The following is a 19398-nucleotide window of genomic DNA, read 5'->3' as shown; positions in this document are numbered from 1 at the left end:
GCCTAAACACACACAGTTTGGGTGACCTTTTTGTATTTAGCCTTTGTAGAAGGAAGTGGCAGGCACACTGGAGAGACCCATGTCACTAACATGTCAAGGGAAAAATAACATTCAGACAAGATTATCTTATTCCCTTAGACGCCCTGTCTGCTGTTGCCTGCAAGTACTTCACAGACATTAAATGAAGGAGCAATATATCTTAGATACACTACTCTGCTTGAAATATTAGGATATAATGATAAAATTATAAAATGATCTTTAATGCTAATACAGACTAATATCTTTATGCTATCTGTGTCTTTCAGGTGAACTAAAAGAAATGAGTATGAAGCCAACATAACATAAACCCATGTATCTGTAGTAATCATTTAAATGCACATTTACATTATAAGATGTAATGGAAATGTTTATATGTTCTATAGGCAAAATACAAAACATTACATTTGCTTTCATTTTCCTTATATTACATAATGAATAAAAACTTACAGGATGGTCTTGGTCTATACACATCAGCATTAGTCAAACCAAATGGAGCACCCTGTAAAGAAGAATTATAAAGTAGTAAACATACTAAATGGATCCATTTTAATTATTAGGTCATATTTACAGTAAAACTCTTATGGGCCAAGTACCTAGGAAGCAGTATGTTCTGTCACACATTGTTTTCATGATTTGTAATTCTATTCAGTTTGTGCACTTTGCAGGGGAATCGCAATTAAAGTGTCATTAAACTCGCCTCTTTAAAAGCTGTCAGTACATGCTGTGTTACATGCTGTTCATACTTGCTCACTCACTGTGGGATTAATTTTCTGTGCAAAAAAACTGGTTAATCCTACTGTTCTTCTCTCCTTGTCTGTGTCCTCGATGTAGCCTGAGATTGTGTAAACCAGCTATTGCCACATCTACTGATCATGCTCCAGTTTCAGTTCCCTTCTAAGCTCATTTCCTCCTTTTTCGTATCTGTGCAGCTCACACGACTATAGTCACACGTGTGGGCATATACACAATAGTAAATGATAGCCTACTGCCTCGAACCCTCTTCCATGTTCACTAAAAAGCTAAACACTATTGGAGCAGCGTCTTAAGCCTCGTACACACGACCGAGGAACTCGACGAGCGAAACACATCGTTTTCCTCGTCGAGTTACTTGTTAGGCTGTCGAGGAACTCGACAAGCCAATTTTCTCCATTCCGATCAAGGAAAAAGAGAACATGCTCTATTTTTGACTCGTCGAGTTTCTCGACAGTTTCCTCGACGAAAATGTACACACGACCGGTTTCCTCAGCAAAAAAATATCTCCCAGCAAGTTTCTTGCTGTTTTTTGCCGAGAAACTCGGTCATGTGTACAAGGTTGACATCTTGATTTATGGAGGCATCATCTCCCTGTATTTATAAGTACATACAAAAAATAGACACAAGTTGGATGGCCATGAAACAGGCTGTGATTGGCAGAACCTTCCCCTAGACAGCACACACCATGTTTTTGCACAAAAAATAATAAAGATTTAAATTCAAATACATATTTGCATGATGATTTTAAACATTTAATTGATATTAAGTATGTATTTTTCCTCTGTTTTCCAATAGCTATTGTTTTGGCCTTTTGTTTTTGTTTTTGAACATGTGACAAGCAGCAGAGGACAAGAATGAATAAAATGGGAATAAAATGAATACAGTGCCATCATTCATATCCATAAAGAATGGATAATGTAAATTAAACAGTGTGTGGTCAAGTGAATGGTCAAGGACCAAACCCAACCTTCTGACCGGACAATAAAAGCAGCAGTGCACTGATCATGTTACTACCCCTGTGCTCATGTTCATAGTGTTAGGCCAAAAGCACTGCTCAAAGCAATAGAACCCCAGCTGAGCACTGAGCCTCCCTCTGCAATTAGTTGCAGTTCAGAGGATAATAGAATAGTAAAATGAAGATTTAATGCTTGTAATTTTGATGTCAATGTTTGTAGTACTTACCATATTATATGAATTTAGCTCCTGATAAACCTAAAAAGAAAAACAAATTACTGGTTTAAAGCAATAATCTAAAACGTATTTTGAAGGGAAAAAAAATTAAATACGATACAGTGTGTGTATATATATATATATATATATATATATATATATATATATATATATATATATATATATATATAGATAGATAGGTAGATAGATAGATAGATAGATAGATAGATAGATAGATAGATAGATAGATAGGTAGATAGATAGATAGATAGATAGATAGATAGATAGATAGATAGATAGATAGATAGATAGATAGGTATAGCTATATAGATATATACCGTATTTATCGGCGTATAACACGTACCCTAACTTTAAGAGGGAAGTTTCAGGAAAAAAACTTACTTCCATAACCCCCTGCGTATAACACACAGGCACAGTTTACCCTCTATTTTCAGGGTAAAAAAGTGAGTGTTTTACACCAATAAATATTTTTTTTTTCTTTTCTCGAAAAGCCTCTAAAAGATGAGTGGAATGAAAGCACCCTGTATTACATTTTTAATTGCTAAAGATAAAAAATAATTAAAGTATCTTTTACAGCATGGGTGCTCAACCTGTTGCCCTTCAGCTGTTGCGGAACTACAAGTCCCATGAGACATTGCAAGGCTGACAGGTCTTCTCCCAAAGGCAGAGGCATGATGGAACTTTTAGTTTTGCAACAGCTGGGAGAGCAACAGGTTTAGCACCTATGTTTTACAGTATATATTAATGCTATTAATACTCATGATAGCATGACCATATATAATTTTTTCATGCTATGTTGTTTTTTTTTTTTATTTGGATACAGCCCCACCATCACTCAATTCAATGTTATCCTATATAACTCTCTTTTAGCAGCAGCTGTATATAGAACAGTATAAAAAAACTTATGGATACACATCTTACACACTAAAAAAAAAAAAAAAAGAGATTGATTGACCCATCAAATATAAAAATTCATAGCAAACAGAAGCCATGACAAAATGTCCTACCGTATTGTATACCAGCCCTGCTATGTTCAGTCATACTTACTCTACTTGTTAAGTCATTTTGTCTTTTGATAATTGTGGAACTTTTGTCAGCAATGCACAGTCCCACCAAAGAGAGAGAATCTTCCACATTGGCAATCAATGATACCTGTTCCAATGGTTTAGCTGTGCCTTTACTCCAAGATAAACCCATCTAAAGATAGAACACAAATAAACATTTTACATCAAAGTGTCAAATCAAAGTGTATTTGAATATTACAACTTAATTTGATAAATAATATTTTAAGATTTTAAGATTTTAAATAATATCTAACATCTAAATAATGTTTTACGATTTTAAGTTTAAAAAATAAAAAAAATGTTGTGTTCTAGTTACCTTTTGATTTAATGTCCCCTTGATATTGAGTGTTTTCGAAATCTGCATGATTTTATTATTGTCCTTTCCAAAACTAATCAAATACACCAACAGTTCAGCAGTGGGAGCCCAAGAGTTTTCTGGTGTGAGGCTAAAGGTTGTCCTGTTTTTACCAGCCACCACTACCAATCCTTTGGATACAACCTGCAAAGGAAAAAAAGCATTTGGTGAATTTACATTGGAATATGATTCTGTTTTTGATACATGGTCACATGCATGAGGCATGTTTATATAAAGTATAATTTTTCAGTAGCAGAAGAAAGCATGTTACCCTTCTAAACACATTCTAAATAAGATTTGATCACATACTTACTGTGTAATAAATATGCTGTACTTTCACCTGGACATCAACTTGTACTTCAAATGGTATTCCAACCTATATGAAAAATATATATATATTTACATTGGGAAGTATTGTGGTTTACATTTACTTTCATGATAAACATACTATTAGGGCCGGTTCACACGATAGAAATGCAGTCCAGATGCATTCTTGATGCATCTTTGATGCATTGCGGGGCATTTTTGATGCATTTTTATGTGTTTCAGTGCATTTTTTTCCCTCTTTTGTCTTCACCTTAAAAAACACTTAAAGACCTTGGCTGTTTTTCAGATTTGGCGTTTACAAGACTCAGGCTAGGTTCACACTGCTGCGAATTCAAAATCGCTGTAAAATTGCAATTTTACCGCGATTTTGCGGCTGCGATTTTGCCGCGATTTCGGCCGCGATTTAAGAGACATCTGTGCAGGGTTCAATGTAAATCGCGGCCCGAAATCGCAAAAAGTAGTACAGGAACTACTTTTTGAAATCGGTGCAGCGCCGCAGATGCGGTGTCGCACCGATTAGGACAGTGCCATTGCCGACAATTGCCGGCAAATGCCGCCGATTTGAGATGCGATTTGACATGTGAAATCGCATCTCAAATCGTACCAAATCGTACCCAGTGTGAACCTGGGCTAAAACTGTTTTTTCTTTGCTAGAAAATTACTTAACACCCCCAAACATTATATATATTTGTTTCTAACACCCTAGAGAATAAAATGGCGGTCATTGCAATACTTTTTGTCACACCGTATTTGCGCAGCGGTCTTACAAGCGCACTTTTTTTAATTAAAAAATAATACAGCAGTAAAGTTAGCCCAATTTTTTTATATATTGTGAAAGATAATGTTACGCCGAGTAAAATGATACCCAACATGTCAAGCTTCAAAATTGCGCCCGCTCGTGGAATGGCGTCAAACTTTTACCCTTAAACATCTCCATAGGCGACGTTTAAAAAATTCTTAAGGTTTCATCTTTTGAGCTACAGAGGAGGTCTAGGGCTAGAATTATTGCTCTCGCTCTAACGATCGCGGTGATACCTCACTTGTGTGGTTTGAATACCGTTTTCATATGTGAGCGCTACTCACGTATGCGTTCGGTTCTGCGCGCAAGCTCGTCGGGACTGGGTGCTTTAAAAATGTTTTTTTTTTTTGTTTTCTTATTTTTTTTTATTTTTTTTTATTAATTTTTACACTGAAAAAAAATGGATCACTTTTATTTCTATTACAAGGAATGTAAACATCCCTTGTAATAGAAAAAAGCATGACAGGTCCTCTTAAATATGAGATCTGGGGTCAAAAAGACCTCAGATCTCATATTTAGACTTAAATGCAAAAAAAAATAAAAATGTGGTAATTTGAAAAAATGATAACAAGAAAATATTGCTTTAAGAAGCATGGGCGGAAGTGACGTTTTGACGTCACTTCCGCCCTGCTATGCTATGGGGACGGGTGGGGGCCATCTTGCCCTCACTCGTATCCCAGCCGAGCAGGGGACAGGACTTGATCGCCTCCACTGCTACCGACGGCTCCGGTAAGCGGCGGAGGGCGCGGGAGAGTGGCGGAAGAGGAGCCCCCCATAACGGTGATCTTGCGCAAATCCGCCATGGAGACCACCGTTATCGTTTACAGGACCGCTCAAGGAAAAGATGGATATCTCGGTTGTGGCAGCAGCTGCTACTGTTATCGAGATATCCATCTTTAAAAACAGGACGTATATAGTCGTGGGGGGTCTTTAAGTGGTTAAATAAGTACATATGTGTTCCGATGCATTTAGGTGCGGTCCGTGCATTTTTGAGGCATCTTACTGTGTTCCAGTACAGTTCAGTGCAGAAACAATGCAACATGTTCGACATTGTTTTCTGGAACGCACTGGAACTGACCGCACTACTGTGACATATGTCATTGGAAATCATATAATCTACTACCCATGTGCTTTTGTTGCAGAGAAAAAAGGCACTGGACTGCATGTGGTGTGAACCAGCCCTTAAAGATTTTTTTATTTCACTTATAGTTTTCATTTTAGTTAGCAGGTCTCTATGCTTATATAAGCTATAACAAAGCTTCCATTATGATGTCATTGTTTCAAAGGTATACAAGACTTCTTAAAGGGAAAAAAAATTACCTTTAATGTTGAATCTGGTGTTTGAAGTCGAACAAGAGGATTGTATGAAAATACATCAGTGGTGGTGTAACTTGAATTTGTATTCTGGTACTGAGCCTAAATAATAAAAAAAAAGTTTATAAATTATTTTAAACTGATATCATTCAGCTGCTTTCTAATGAATAAGAACATGTACATTATTAAAACCCATCTGCAGCCAAAATAGTTTTCATTTTAGGTAGTATGGTGAATTGTTAGAACACCTGACAATTTTCCTCACTCCCTTTCCTGTTTTTTTTCATGGATATTTATCCTAATGCCACGTAGACACGATCGGAATTTCCGACAACAAATGTTCGATGTGAGTATTTGGTCGGATATTCCATCCGTGTGTAGGCTCCATCGGACATTTGCTGTCGGAATTTCCGACAACAAATGTTTGAGAGCTGGTTCTCAATTTTTCCGAAAACAAAAGTTCTTGACGAAAATTCCGATCGTCTGTAGCCAATTCCGACACACTAAAATCCTACGCATGCTCGGAATCAATTTGATGCATGCATGGAATCATTGAACTTTTTCTGGGCTAGTCTTAGGCCACGTACACATGATCGGTCAAAACCGATGAAAACGGACTGAAGGACCTTTTCATCGGTCCAAACCGATCGTGTGTGAGCCCCTCCGGTCAGTTAACCTTCGGTCAAAAAATTTAGAACTTGCTTTAAAATTTAACCGATGGACTGATAACCGATAGGTCAAAACCGATGGTTAGTATGCAAAAGCATCGGTTAAAAACCCCCGCATGCTCAGAATCAAGTCGACGCATGCTTGGAAGCATTGAACTTTGTTTTTTTCTGCACGTCGTTGTGTTTTACGTCATCGCGTTCTGACACGATCGTTTTTTTTAACTGATGGTGTGTAGGCACATCAGACCATCAGTCAGCTTCATCGGTTAACCGATCATGTACACGCGGCCTTAGTGTTGTACGTGACCGCGTTCTTGACGTTTTCCAACAACATTTGTGTGACTGTGTGTATGCAACACAAGTTTGAACTAACATTCCACGGTTTTGTTGTCGGAATGTCCGATCATGTGTACGCGGCATAACTTAGAGGTCAGCTTACTATAACATATATCATATGATATTAGAGAAAATAATTATACCTAGAGGGACTAACTTGAAAATCTTCTTTTGTTATAAGCTCTCTACTCACCGTAATATATATGACATTTATTCCACGTACTGATAAGTAAACTGGAAACTGCACGGTGATAATTCCATTTTCTGGGATTACATATAGCTTTTGAACTGTCTCTGTATCAGATGTTATGTTAACTGTTACCAATTTCTGCCTTTCTTGTTCAGTTAACAAATTTTTGTCAATCCGTTGTATTTGAACCTGTAAGAAAAAGCATGCATATTTGTTTTTCCATGCATAAATTGTTTACAAATGTGCTCCTAAATATGTGTATGAAATATTTGGCTGCTCCTATAATTCCAATAGGCTCTGGGGGAGATGGACAATTCTTAAAGTGGTTGTAAACCTCAGACATGAAATATGAACAAAGAATATCCCTCTATAGTGTGTACTTGTCTCTGCTCCTCTGTGCTGTGTGAAGAGGGTGTGTCCCTTCCCTCCAATAAGCTCTCAGAGCTCTCCTCACTGAGCTCTGCAGAGTGTGACTTCAGCTCTCCTACAGTCCTACAGTCTGCTTAAGCATTTTGAATCAAAGTGCCCATCCAGTTTTCAAATCAAACTGAAAATGTTATATTGTGTAATATACATTGAGGACATTTATTGTGTAATATTCTTCAAAATTAAAAAGATTTGCTATATTCTGAGCCACTGTGTGAAGATTCACTTTACATGATTCAATAATGTTATTGAATCTTCACACATTTTATTTAGTGAACATACTCAAATCCTTAAAAAAATCTGTCCTAATGTTTATTTACCCAAATGTCTGCTATGTTTTCTAGGCTTCACATGGGCACTCAAGCATTTGAATGGTATGCACATTACAAAAAAAGCTTTTTCCCTACAAAATTCTAAAATATTTTTTTAATAATATATTAATCCCTATAGGACAGTGGTTCTCAACTCCTGTCCTCAGGACCCACTAACAGGTCAGGTTGGCAAGATAAATTAAATACATTACAGATGATAGAATTTGCTGCTCAGTGATTGCAGTATTCTAGTCTCCATCTCCCCAAAGTAATACTAAAAATCTGGCCTGTTAGTGGGTCCTGAGGACAGGAGTTGAGAACCACTGCTTTAGGAAATCAGTACACATATATGCTATGGCAGGACAGGTTGGTCTTAATGCCTATCTGCCACATATATGTTGATGTCTTGTTCTAGGATGGACTCTATCAGTGCCCCCAGGACTATAATCGAGCTGTCATGGACAGCTAATGGTCATACTATCAATGATCAGGAGCTACCGAAGACATTATCACTGTTCAGCTAATCACAGTGCTGCATTATTATTTCTCCAATTGGCCTCAGGCGCAAAGAGGTTAATAGGTATGTATGCTTAGGATAATGCCCATACAGGTTTATAAATGTGCCATCGGTACCTATTAAACTATAAGAAGTACTAACCATTGATAATATAGTGGATATAGAAACAGTGTTAGCCAGCAATTATTCAGGGTTATCCACTTTTTCGATACTCTCTATTTTCACTGCTCAGCTTTGCCCTTCCCATTTGTCAGTCTAACTCATAGCAGCAATAGCCACTAGAAAGTCAGTTCATGTACAATCGGGTAAGCTAATAACAATTTTTTCAGCCCTTTGTCATGGTCAGTGTTGAAATTGTCAGTAGCAGTGCAAACATGAGTCAGCCCCTCAATTTTGTTTTAACCTACCTTAGCTGTGAAATTTCCGCCTGGCATGAATGCTGGATTTTGGTCAATGAAGTTAATTTCATACTCAAAATTTGTTACCCATATAAAGGATGATGTTTCTACTACAATGCCTATATGAAAAAAGGAAATATTATTGAAGCATATTCATACTTTCAAGGCAATTAATTAAAATAAATAAATGTATATTTTTATTCAGTTTACCTGAGACTTGATCTGTAACTGAAGCTGTTAAATTTATTCCTTGCAGATATACAGCCTTTTCTATTTCTGTGTATGGAAAACTGAAGCTTAAAGATCCTGAGATCTATATACAGGAATACAAAAAAAAACAGATGTGACATTCCAAATTGTTGATCGTATTGAATTATGTAAAACTCTATGACATTTTTTGCCCTCTATGCATAAAAAGATTTTTGCTGGTTATAGTATAGGGTTGGTCAAAAGGTAACAGTCATAAACAAAAAAAGCAGCAATAAATAGATTATAGGTAATTGAAATATCCGAGTGCCTGAGCATTTCAGTTTGATCATCTCTAAATCAAAAAAAGAATGTTACAGTAAAACCTTGGTTTGCGAGCATAATTCGTTCCAGAAACATGCTTGTAATTCAAAGCACTTGTATATCAAAGCATTTTTTTTACAGGGTATAAAAGAGAAGAGAGGCACCTCTAAGTGTAGCAGTAATTTGCTAAATGTTGTACCTTCATTAAATGTAACCATATTGCTACACTTAGAGGCACCTCAAAACTTTTGTATACTCAGTTTTGACATAACGCTACTCTTATATCAAGACATCGCTTGTATATCAAGGCAAAATGTATTAAAACATTTTGCTTGTCTTGCAAAACGCTCTCAAACCAAGTTACTCTCAAACCAAGGTTTTACTGTATAATTAAAAATAGAGGTTTCTGCCTTTTTTATTAAAAAAGAAAATGAGCCTTGATTGAAAGTTACTTTTTCTTGTATTTTCTTATTGACAACCTGTGATTAGCATCTTGAAGATTTTTCTGTGCTCACAATACTGTTGTGTTATAGTTTTTTTTCTCCTGTTACAATTTTTGGCATGGAAAATCAACAGATTGTGATCTTCAGCTTCCTTCGTGGCATTCAGTCTTCAAGGAGGAAACTGGTAGCATCAGCTAATATAATTTGGGTTTGATAGCGTCTCTCTCATTTATTTTTTAGCCTGTCATATTTACTGTTATTTGTGGATATCCACTCTGGAAAATTTGGAATTAAAAACACAAACAGGAATATTTGTAGTAGTTATATTTTAGTTTGCATGATACCTTTTGGCTTGTAGTGGGGTTTTATGAACTGCAAATCCCATACTTTATATACTTAGGAAGAGGATGGGAATATTGAAATGAAGTTAACAAATAGAAAACCATGAACATACCTGATATGTTTCCTTAACTTCACTTACATCTTGACCATACGAAGGCTTCACTGTTACTGTTACATTTCCTTTTAGTGGTTTACTAGAGTAATACCTGAATGCAAAATACAAGTGTGAATATATGGGATGCATTGGGATTAAAATAAGATACATGTTCTGTTTTCTTACATTTCAACAGATTCCTCTTTACCGCTAACATTGAGCAAGTAAATGCATTTAAGTAAACACTGACTTATTTTCCAGCAATAAAAAATGCACACAGAGGGCCATATCACCCTCAAAACATGGAGGGAAAGTTAGAAACACATACATAGCAAACATATAATCTGGTCACCAAGAAAGAAACTGATCTTGTCACATTACTTATAAAAAAACAAAACAAGCTCATAGAGTGCTGTTTTGTTATGTTTTGTTTATTGTGTTTGTTTTGTTTTGTCCCTCTTCTCTTTATCCCTTGCTAGTTTCTCATCCATGTTATGGGGTCTATGTCACCTTTGGCCTCACACAGGGATGGGTTATTTGAAGCGACACATTTATGTTTACGTTCATCAGATAAAGAATGGATATGATGCTGTATTTTCCTCACCCCCCCCCCCCTTTTCTAGTCATTATATTGAGCACCACGAATGACACTAACGTGGACCTGTTTGTATGCTTTTATTCTTTTCTATGGCGTTTTGTTTTATGTCCTTTGTATGTTATATGATGCAAAAGTTAACAATAAAGATTACATAAAAATAAAATAAACCAAGCAGCTGTTTGTTTACCTCTAGAAGGATAGTAAACTAGTAGAAATGCCTCACTATGATAGAAAACTGGATGACAAAGAGTTATCTTAAACTCAACGGCTCAAAAACAGAACTTTTCCTGTTTCACGCCAACCGAAAAAAAAACATCCCGCAACAACATGGACACCCCCGCCCATTCTGGGTAAAACCATAATTTTCGACACCAACATGACAATGGATGCGCAAATAGGGTCAGTAGTCAGCGGATCGCACCATCTGCTGCGCCTACTACGCAGACTCACCCCCTTTATTCCAAAAGAAGACATAGCAGTCGTGGTGGGTACAATTATCAACTCCAGACTTGACTATGCAAATGCCCTCTATCGCGGACTCCCCAAATACAAAATCACTCGTCTGCAAGTCGTTCTAAATACGGCGGCTCGACTAGTGACTGGCAAAAAAACATGGGAATCAATCTCATCTTCTCTGAGATCCCTTCATTGGCTGCCAGTAAAAGACAGAATCACTTTCAAGGCACCCTGCCTAACGCATAAGTGTATTCAAGGAAAGGCCCCCCAATATCTATGCGAAAAACTAAAAGCTCACAACCCCAATCGCGTTCTGCGATCCACCAACCAAAATCTACTCCAGATACCCAAAGCCAGATACAAATCCAAAGGAGAACGTAGATTTGCAGTCCAAGGACCTAGACTGTGGAACACTCTAACAACCGCCATCCGATTGGAGGTGAACCACTCGGCCTTCAGAAGAAAGATCAAAACCTATCTCTTCTGAGGTCAAAAAAGTCTCACTCAGGAAATGGACACTAAGCGCCCAGAGGCGATTCAGTTTGCATGTGTTGCGCTATATAAGTTTTTCACTCACTCATTATCTTATCTTATTAAATTGTATGTAGGGGCACTAATATGAGAACTGCTGATAATATATTGGCTTATTAAATCTTAAGATCCAAACATCCAGTGTACCAAATTATTCTAAATGTATTTTACTATATCTGCTTCATTTGGTCCTTTTTTTTCCCTCTGATCATTTAGCACATTGTATTCTCAAGCCAAAATGTTTGTTGTTGTTATATTCTGTCATGGATTTGTTATAGTACAATAAATTGTGCATATGATTCTTTTAAAGGTTTGCAATAAATATTCTGATGGTTATTCTGACTGTGGTTAATACATGTAAGAATATTATTCAGTATATGAAATCCTTTTGTATGTTACATGATTTTACGTTTATTTCTGCTGATCTGCAGGTAGAGGTGACAGTGACAAGGGTTGGAAAAAAATGAAAACACTGCCAGGGCTTCTTCAATTCTATATAGCCCTGCTCATCCCTAGCTGCTAGCTTGCGCTTATAACTATGAATGTCCCTGGTATAAACACACATCCAACAACTTAAATGAAAGGGACAGAGGGAGAGAGAGAGATTGGCTTACTTTGCTGTAACAGTACCAGTCAGGTTGAGCATCTTTGAAACAACATAAAATTGTGGAGCATCCAGTGTTACAATAAATTTTGGTAAGCCTGCGAAAACATGAAATATCAGATAATGGTTATTTATGATCTATTTAGTTAGCACAATAAATAAGGATTTTACCATTGTATAACAATTTGTAACACTACATTGCATTGCCTATATCATTTTTTAGTTTACCGTGTGTACAGCGCAAAAATATTGCTTGGCTCACATAGATGATGTGAGTGATGATGCAAATAATTATCATGACATTAATAATACTGTTATGATTATGTTTGTATATAAAATAAAATAAACTGGTAAGTTGTGTGGACATGGCCCTATTATCAGTACTTATAGCACTAACATCCCGTAGTATAGAAAACTTAGAGCAAAGGTAGGAGATGCAGGACTTTTTAGGTGCATAGACAGATAATTAAACCAAGCTTTTTTTTTAATCAACAATATATATTTAATCACGAAAAAAGAGATTAAAAACAGTTGTACAACCATATGTTGTCATCCATCAAATATGGAAAAAAAAAATCTTAAATCACGCTTATAATTCAACATGTTTCACCATTTCGTCTCCTTCAGGAAAAAGCGTGGTGAAATTACTAGTGACTAATGGCAAAACATGTTGAATTATAAGCGTTATGAAAAAAAATGTTTGCCATACTTGATGGGTGACAACATATGGTTGTACAAATGTTTTGAATCTATTTTATGTGATCTTATAAAAGACGATACCTCTTGGCTACCAGTCTAACATGGTTTAACATAGAGTCCTTTTTTTAAATAGTTTAAGTTGATACAAGAGCACACCCTAGCACCATATATATTTTACCTGAGAATTTAAACTATACAAATGTGCATTAATTTACATGTGAGAGACATTAGAAATAAACGAAGAGCTAAAATAAAATGATACATACCATAATCTTTGACAAAGAATGAAGTAGAGAACACATTGCTCTGCAAATTAGATTAAAAAAAACTGAATTAAGCCACAAATATAACTACTTAACTTAAACTCTCTTTAAAATCAAACATTGGGGCTGTATTGCCATAGGTAATGGTACCACTACTGGTATATTCTGTATGATTGCCAAGTAGCTATTGGACCGTTTACCTTATTTTTTTTAAGAAAAACCGTACTGTACACTTTCAGAATTATTCATGCTTTTTATAAAGGCTTTTGAAGACCGCCATTTATTTTAATCAGCACTGCTTTTCAAACCCATACAAAGTAATAGGGATTCAAAAGCAGTTGAAAGAAGCTCAGCAAGGAGGTCAACAGTAAGCTACAAGTTTCAAAAGGAACTCAGAAAGTTTAAAAAAATTACCACTAGTGAGCATAGTAAGTAGGATGTTTCTGACACATTGATATCAATGAAGTCAGCTGATTCTATCTTTTTTCGAAATATTGCTGTGTAATGCAGCAATGGCAAAAAATCCTGACCAATGAAATCACTGCAAATTTTTAGTAAGCTATATAGATATGACTATGAATCTATATCACAGTTGGATGATATTGCTAAAAAATGTATTAAAAAAAAACCTTACTACTTTAGGACTCTTATCAATGTTCTGCTTTCCAAACACCATAAGTGTTTCTTGATTATTTTAACATTAGTGTTTATTGGGATTTTTCGTGAATCAGATACAAGTGTCTACTTACAAAAGATTTTGCTTGAATGGTCCAATTGCCCGGAATAGGGGTGCTAGTCAGAGAGAAATCTGTAGATACGACTCCCAGGTCTGATTTAATCTTTAACCATTGTTGCACAATATTGGTGTTGGGATCCTTTCATTATGTAAAGAAGAGCAAAAATCAATAAACCAAATGAATATACAGTATTTCTATGATAAGGTGTCTGCAGATCAACTATATTTTTTTAAAAGCTGAATGTGACAAACAAGTAACATTGATTACCTTCATCTCAAGGTCCACATCTCCATTGTATGGCTTCAAGTCACGACTTACAGAAATCACTCTAATATGGACAGTTTCTCCAGGACTGTAAACGTCTTTGTCAGTTTGTATAAACATGGACATCTTCTTTGTTAGAATCCCTATTTGTTTTTGTTCGGTAAATACTAAAGTACTCTTGACACATCCATTCACAAGCAGTAGATAATTATCGGAAGTAGAAGAATTTGCTGGAATCTGCAATACACAAATAAATTTGCACAATTTGAAAATTTGAGTTGGTCAAATATAGATCTTCTGTCAATGTGCTTTCCTTCATTAAGCTGGCCATATATGAGTCCGTTCGTTTTCATTCAGCAAGCGGGTTGAATGAAAAAAAACTGACCCAATTTCCCCATTCAATGTGGATGTGGGAATCATTCCCGCTGTATCATGTATCATTCTGACAGCGGGGAAGTCCCACTGTCAGAATGCAATGATCAGCGATGCAGCTTATTGGCTGCAAGCGCTGATTGAATGGAAATATTCCAGCAGAACAGTTATGAATGAACAGGAATAGCCAAAGATTGAAATTCAGCTAGTCTCTGCTGAATCGGCCAAATTTCAGTCCATGCATGGCTAGCTTTACCCTCCAGCACCTGTGATGAAAGGACTGCAGAGTCTTCTAATCTAGTTGATTGGAGTGATATTAAACTCAGATTTTTATTTAAACAAACAAGTTTAACCCCCCTGGCGGTATTCCCGAGTCTGACTCGGGGTGAGATTTTCATACCAAAAGCGGTAACCCTGAGTCAGACTCGGGCTCGCCTCGCTGCAACAGCAGACAAAGTTACTTACCTTGTCCCTGGATCCAGAGATGCCACCGCGCTGTGTGAGTGAGCGGGTCCTCGCTCGATTCACACAGTGTCCTCCTGTGCCGCCGATCTCCGTTCCCTGCGACGTTACAACGCACAGGGACGGAGAACGGCGCCAAATTCAAAAACGTAAACAAACACATTACATACAGTATACTGTAATCTTATAGATTACAGTACTGTATGTAAAAAATACCCCCCCCCCCTTTGTCCCTAGTGGTCTGCCCAGTGCCCTACATGTTCTTTTATATAATAAAAACGGTTCTTTCTCCCTGCAAACTGTAGATTGTCCATAGCAACCAAAAGTGTCTTTTTATGTCAAAAATGGTTTTAGATCAGCTAGAAAACAGCGATAATAAATTATAATCACTTGTAGAATTGTGCGATAGCGATTTGTGGGGAAATTCGTCATAAAAGTAAAAAATAATGACAGCAACATTTCTGCAACTGAGCAAATTTCAGTGATTTTGAGTTGATTGCATTATTGAATAATTTTTATTAGAATTATATTATTATTTGTTATAATTATTTATAATTATTTATTATATTATAATTTATAATTTTGTTTTTAAAAAAATGTCATACCCGGGATGCTTATTAGACTCTGGTTTGGTCAGATTTAAGTGAGTTATTCCTAAAAATTACAATATAAAACACCAAATTTCCTTGCAAATAATGGTACCGCTTTCAGCATCTTTTTTCTGAAAGAATCATACCGCCAGGGAGGTTAATAAAGTATGTCCTTTTCAGGCAGAATTGATCATTTCTGGCCTCATAGTTTTCAATGGGAAGCCCTAAAAATGCTTATTTCTAGCTTTTTTTCAGACAGTTTCTAGCCTATATTACCTGATCTCCTCCCCCTAGTGATTTCCATTTGCTAAGCCAAAAAGTCTGAAGCTTGAATACACATGTAAAAGACCTGTAATACACATCTAAAAACTCCTGTATACACTTGCATAGACACTCAAAAAGCTCAAATAAAGACTCTTTAATATCCATATGCTCAGTTGTGAATGCAGTCTAAGACAAGTAGTGTGTTACTGGCCAGATCACCAGTGGAAATATAGGTAAAGAAGCCTTAAAAAAGAAAACTAATGTAGCCAACAAATCTAAGGCTGCATTCACAGCGGGCAGAATCGCTGCAATTCTGTCCACGATTCCAAATCACATGTGTTTAGGTGCCATTCATTTTTAATAGCATCTCAAACGCGGTGCAGTTTTGCCGCGATTGTCGCGCAGTACCTGCGGCAAACCGCAACGCGTGAAGGTGGTTGTCCAAAAAGGAGCAGGAGCTTCTTTGGGTGACAAGCATCACGTGATGCAGCTTGTCGTGTTTGCCGTGAGATTCTGCTGCACAACAATCACGACAAAACTGCACCAATAAAAATAAATGGCATCTAAACGTGTTGTGTTTCGCCACAATTGCAGTACAATTTGGAATCTCAAAATGACTGTTCTTTTTCAAGCTGTGCCTACAAGCTGTTCCTACATAGATGATTTTTATTCTAGCGAATGGCTGACTAAATCTAACTATACACATTAAAACAAGATTGTACAATCTCCTTTAAATGTACCATCACCTACGCAGTGTGATACTATATTGGATATAATTTGAAGGAACATAGAAAATATAATGGACATTTAACATAGATGGTACAAAAAGATTGTAAAGTGAGTGGCTAGCTGTAGATCATGCTAATTGTTTTGCTCACATTACAAAACTCTAAAGCTCACCACACATGTTACCATCTAATTGTACAATTTCTTTTAGATCTACCAGAAACTTTTTAATAAGTGATCTTTCATTGTTTATTAGCAGTTAATTTACTCTAAAGATTTGAATAGGTTTGATGATTTTCCCAAATTTAAGTATACACCTGCAAGCTTAATCTTATAAAAGTAGTCATCCAAAATATCCTGCAATTCCACTAAAAAGAGATAACAGAACCTATTTACTAAAGGAGTTGAGAATGTTCACACAAATAAGAGTGACAATTTCAATAATCTAATTGGATTAGAAAATTAAAGGGGATCTTTTTTTTTTTTTGTGTGTGTGAACATTCTCACCATCTTTAGTAAATCGGCCTCTTTATCTCTATAAAACATTTAAAGTCTATATTATCATTATAACCCTAAGCCTTAATGTTACAATTTCTTGTAAATAGAAAAACCCTGTACACAACTGTCTATCATTTTATAACTCTAACAAACACGTTAACATCCTAAAATACACTTCTTATTTAGGAAATACAGGCATACCCCACTTTTAATTACACAATGGGGTTTATTTACTAAAGCTGGAAAACGATAAATCAGGCTCACTACTGCATAGAAACCAATGAGCTTCTAACCCCAGCTTGTTCAATTAAGCTTTGGTTATAAAACCTGGAAGCTCATTGGTTTTTATGCAGAAGTGAGCCTGATTTTGCACATTGCAGCTTTAGCAAATAAACCCCATTGTGTACTTAAAAGTGGGGTATGCCTGTAATCCTTTCATGTTACTAAAACAGTATGGAATTTGGTACTTACTGCTGGAATAGTGAGTAGAACAATAGAGTCTGAAAAGAAAAAGAAAAACTGGCATCAGTGACTTAGGCTGGCCTTACATTATACAATTTACAAAAAACATATAATATGGGGTCAAACGTAAACACTTTCAAATGGTATGCTATCAGACAGGTGCTTGCACTATAAGAAAATTGTATATGTATGGCCAGCTTTAAAATTTCAGTTTTGGCTTTACACAGGCTTAATCATTGAGTTAGTGCAGAGTGCAATCACATTCATTGTGTAGTAACCTGTATCATCCAATCACATTTATGATAACTGCAGTCATATGAACAAAAAAGATTATTATTCTATTATTATATCTAATCGAGTAAGCCTAAAGACGTTGGACCCAGAGTTAGATTTATCTGTCTGCTACAATTACATTTTTTAAGGGCCCATTCACACTATGGGGGTTATTTACGAAAGGCAAATCCACTTTGCACTACACGTGCAAACTACAAGTGCAAAGTACACTTGGAAGTGCAGTTGCTGTAAATCTGAGGGGTAGATCTGAAATGAGGGGAAGCTCTGCTGATTTTATCATCCAATCATGTGCAAGCTGAAATGCTGTTTATTAGTTTCCTTGCATGTCCCCCTCGGATCTACAGCGACTGCACTTCCAAGCACTTTGCACTTGGAGTGCAAAGTGTATTTGCCTTTCGTAAATCACCCCCTATGTGCAGTTACCTGTGTTTCTCTACATTCCATATCTGATTGTGTGTAAATGTGCACAATTGCTCCTCTCATCCACAACAATTAGGTCAGAGGAAACATGTCTTTAAAGAAAAGGACTATGCAGAAAAACGCGCTTAAAATATTACAGAAACATGCATAAAAAAAGAATCTAAACACATAAAAATTGTGAAAGCGCATAGACTGCAGTCACGTTTTTATGTGCGTTGTGTGCGATGTGTAAATGAGCCCTAAAAAAATACATTTTGTTTAAAAGGTATTCCAACTCACCATTACTGATAATCTTGTATGCTTGGACAAGAACATTAAAACCAGCCGCAATTCCTGCAGTGACATTTATATCAGAGTACTGCTCTCCAAAGACGTGAACAGCAAGGGTTGTATTCACACCAGGAATAACATACTGAGGTGCAGTAATGTAATACGATGTTCTGCAAAACAAAATGGAATTCTATGCATTACTAACAAATATATTATAAGCATGTTGAATGTTAAATTGTCCAATGCCTTTCCATTTAGATTTCAACTTTACCTACTGCTGTATTTCATTTTTTTTTTTCTTAGTTCAAAATGCAAAACTCACCCACAGAATGTACAGGTAAGTGTACAAATAAATCACATAGTCGTTACTTACCGTGCACTACAGGTGAGTAGATACAGTGACAGAAGGACAATGTGCCTCAAGATCTGAGGCCTTAGGTTGCACATCTTGCTCTTTCCACTAAAATGGCCAAGTCTGACGATAAATGTTCTACAGAATGATGTGCTCTTCAGTCCTAGAACCTTTTATAAGGCCTTGGTGGGAATCTTGGGGGCAGTACAGTACCATGCTTCCTGAAAACAATTAACATAAGGACAGGGCCTCCAAGCTTTGTTGTCTAGATTTCCTGACAGTTCTTTCAGCCAAGTGTCTAGTGAAACCTGGCTTCTCTATGAAGTGTTAAAGTGTTTCCTGTCTTTCCAAATCCAAAACAATGTTAGCCCCCAAAAGTGATTTAAAATTGTAAAGCTACCCATAAATTTATAGTGTGTTAGACCACGTAACAAACAGGTTACTTACTCACAGGACCAA

At 36.4% G+C, this 19398-nt stretch overlaps 1 protein-coding gene across 1 annotated transcript in view; it reads right to left on the bottom strand.

The window, feature by feature from the left end:
* The window catches only part of LOC120935702 (CD109 antigen-like), a 38645-nt gene extending 19611 nt beyond the window's left edge, over positions 1-19034 (bottom strand). Inside the window, exons 1-16 of the mRNA XM_040347757.1 lie at positions 18961-19034; positions 18597-18757; positions 16959-17011; positions 14233-14466; positions 13232-13271; positions 12277-12364; positions 10096-10189; positions 8899-9001; positions 8698-8807; positions 7040-7225; positions 5849-5944; positions 3716-3778; positions 3364-3546; positions 3031-3180; positions 1975-2004; positions 487-538 (exon numbers count right to left, since the gene is read on the bottom strand). Of these exons, the coding sequence (XP_040203691.1) occupies positions 487-538; positions 1975-2004; positions 3031-3180; positions 3364-3546; positions 3716-3778; positions 5849-5944; positions 7040-7225; positions 8698-8807; positions 8899-9001; positions 10096-10189; positions 12277-12364; positions 13232-13271; positions 14233-14466; positions 16959-17011; positions 18597-18757; positions 18961-19034 (1717 nt within the window). The remainder of the gene's footprint in view (positions 1-486; positions 539-1974; positions 2005-3030; positions 3181-3363; positions 3547-3715; positions 3779-5848; positions 5945-7039; positions 7226-8697; positions 8808-8898; positions 9002-10095; positions 10190-12276; positions 12365-13231; positions 13272-14232; positions 14467-16958; positions 17012-18596; positions 18758-18960) is intronic.
* Between the last annotated feature and the right edge of the window lie 364 nt (positions 19035-19398).

This window comes from Rana temporaria, chromosome 4 (assembly GCF_905171775.1).
Source record: "Rana temporaria chromosome 4, aRanTem1.1, whole genome shotgun sequence".
NCBI lineage: Eukaryota > Metazoa > Chordata > Amphibia > Anura > Ranidae > Rana > Rana temporaria.
Note: the sequence above shows the minus strand (reverse complement) of the source record. Positions and strands in the feature narration are given on the sequence as shown.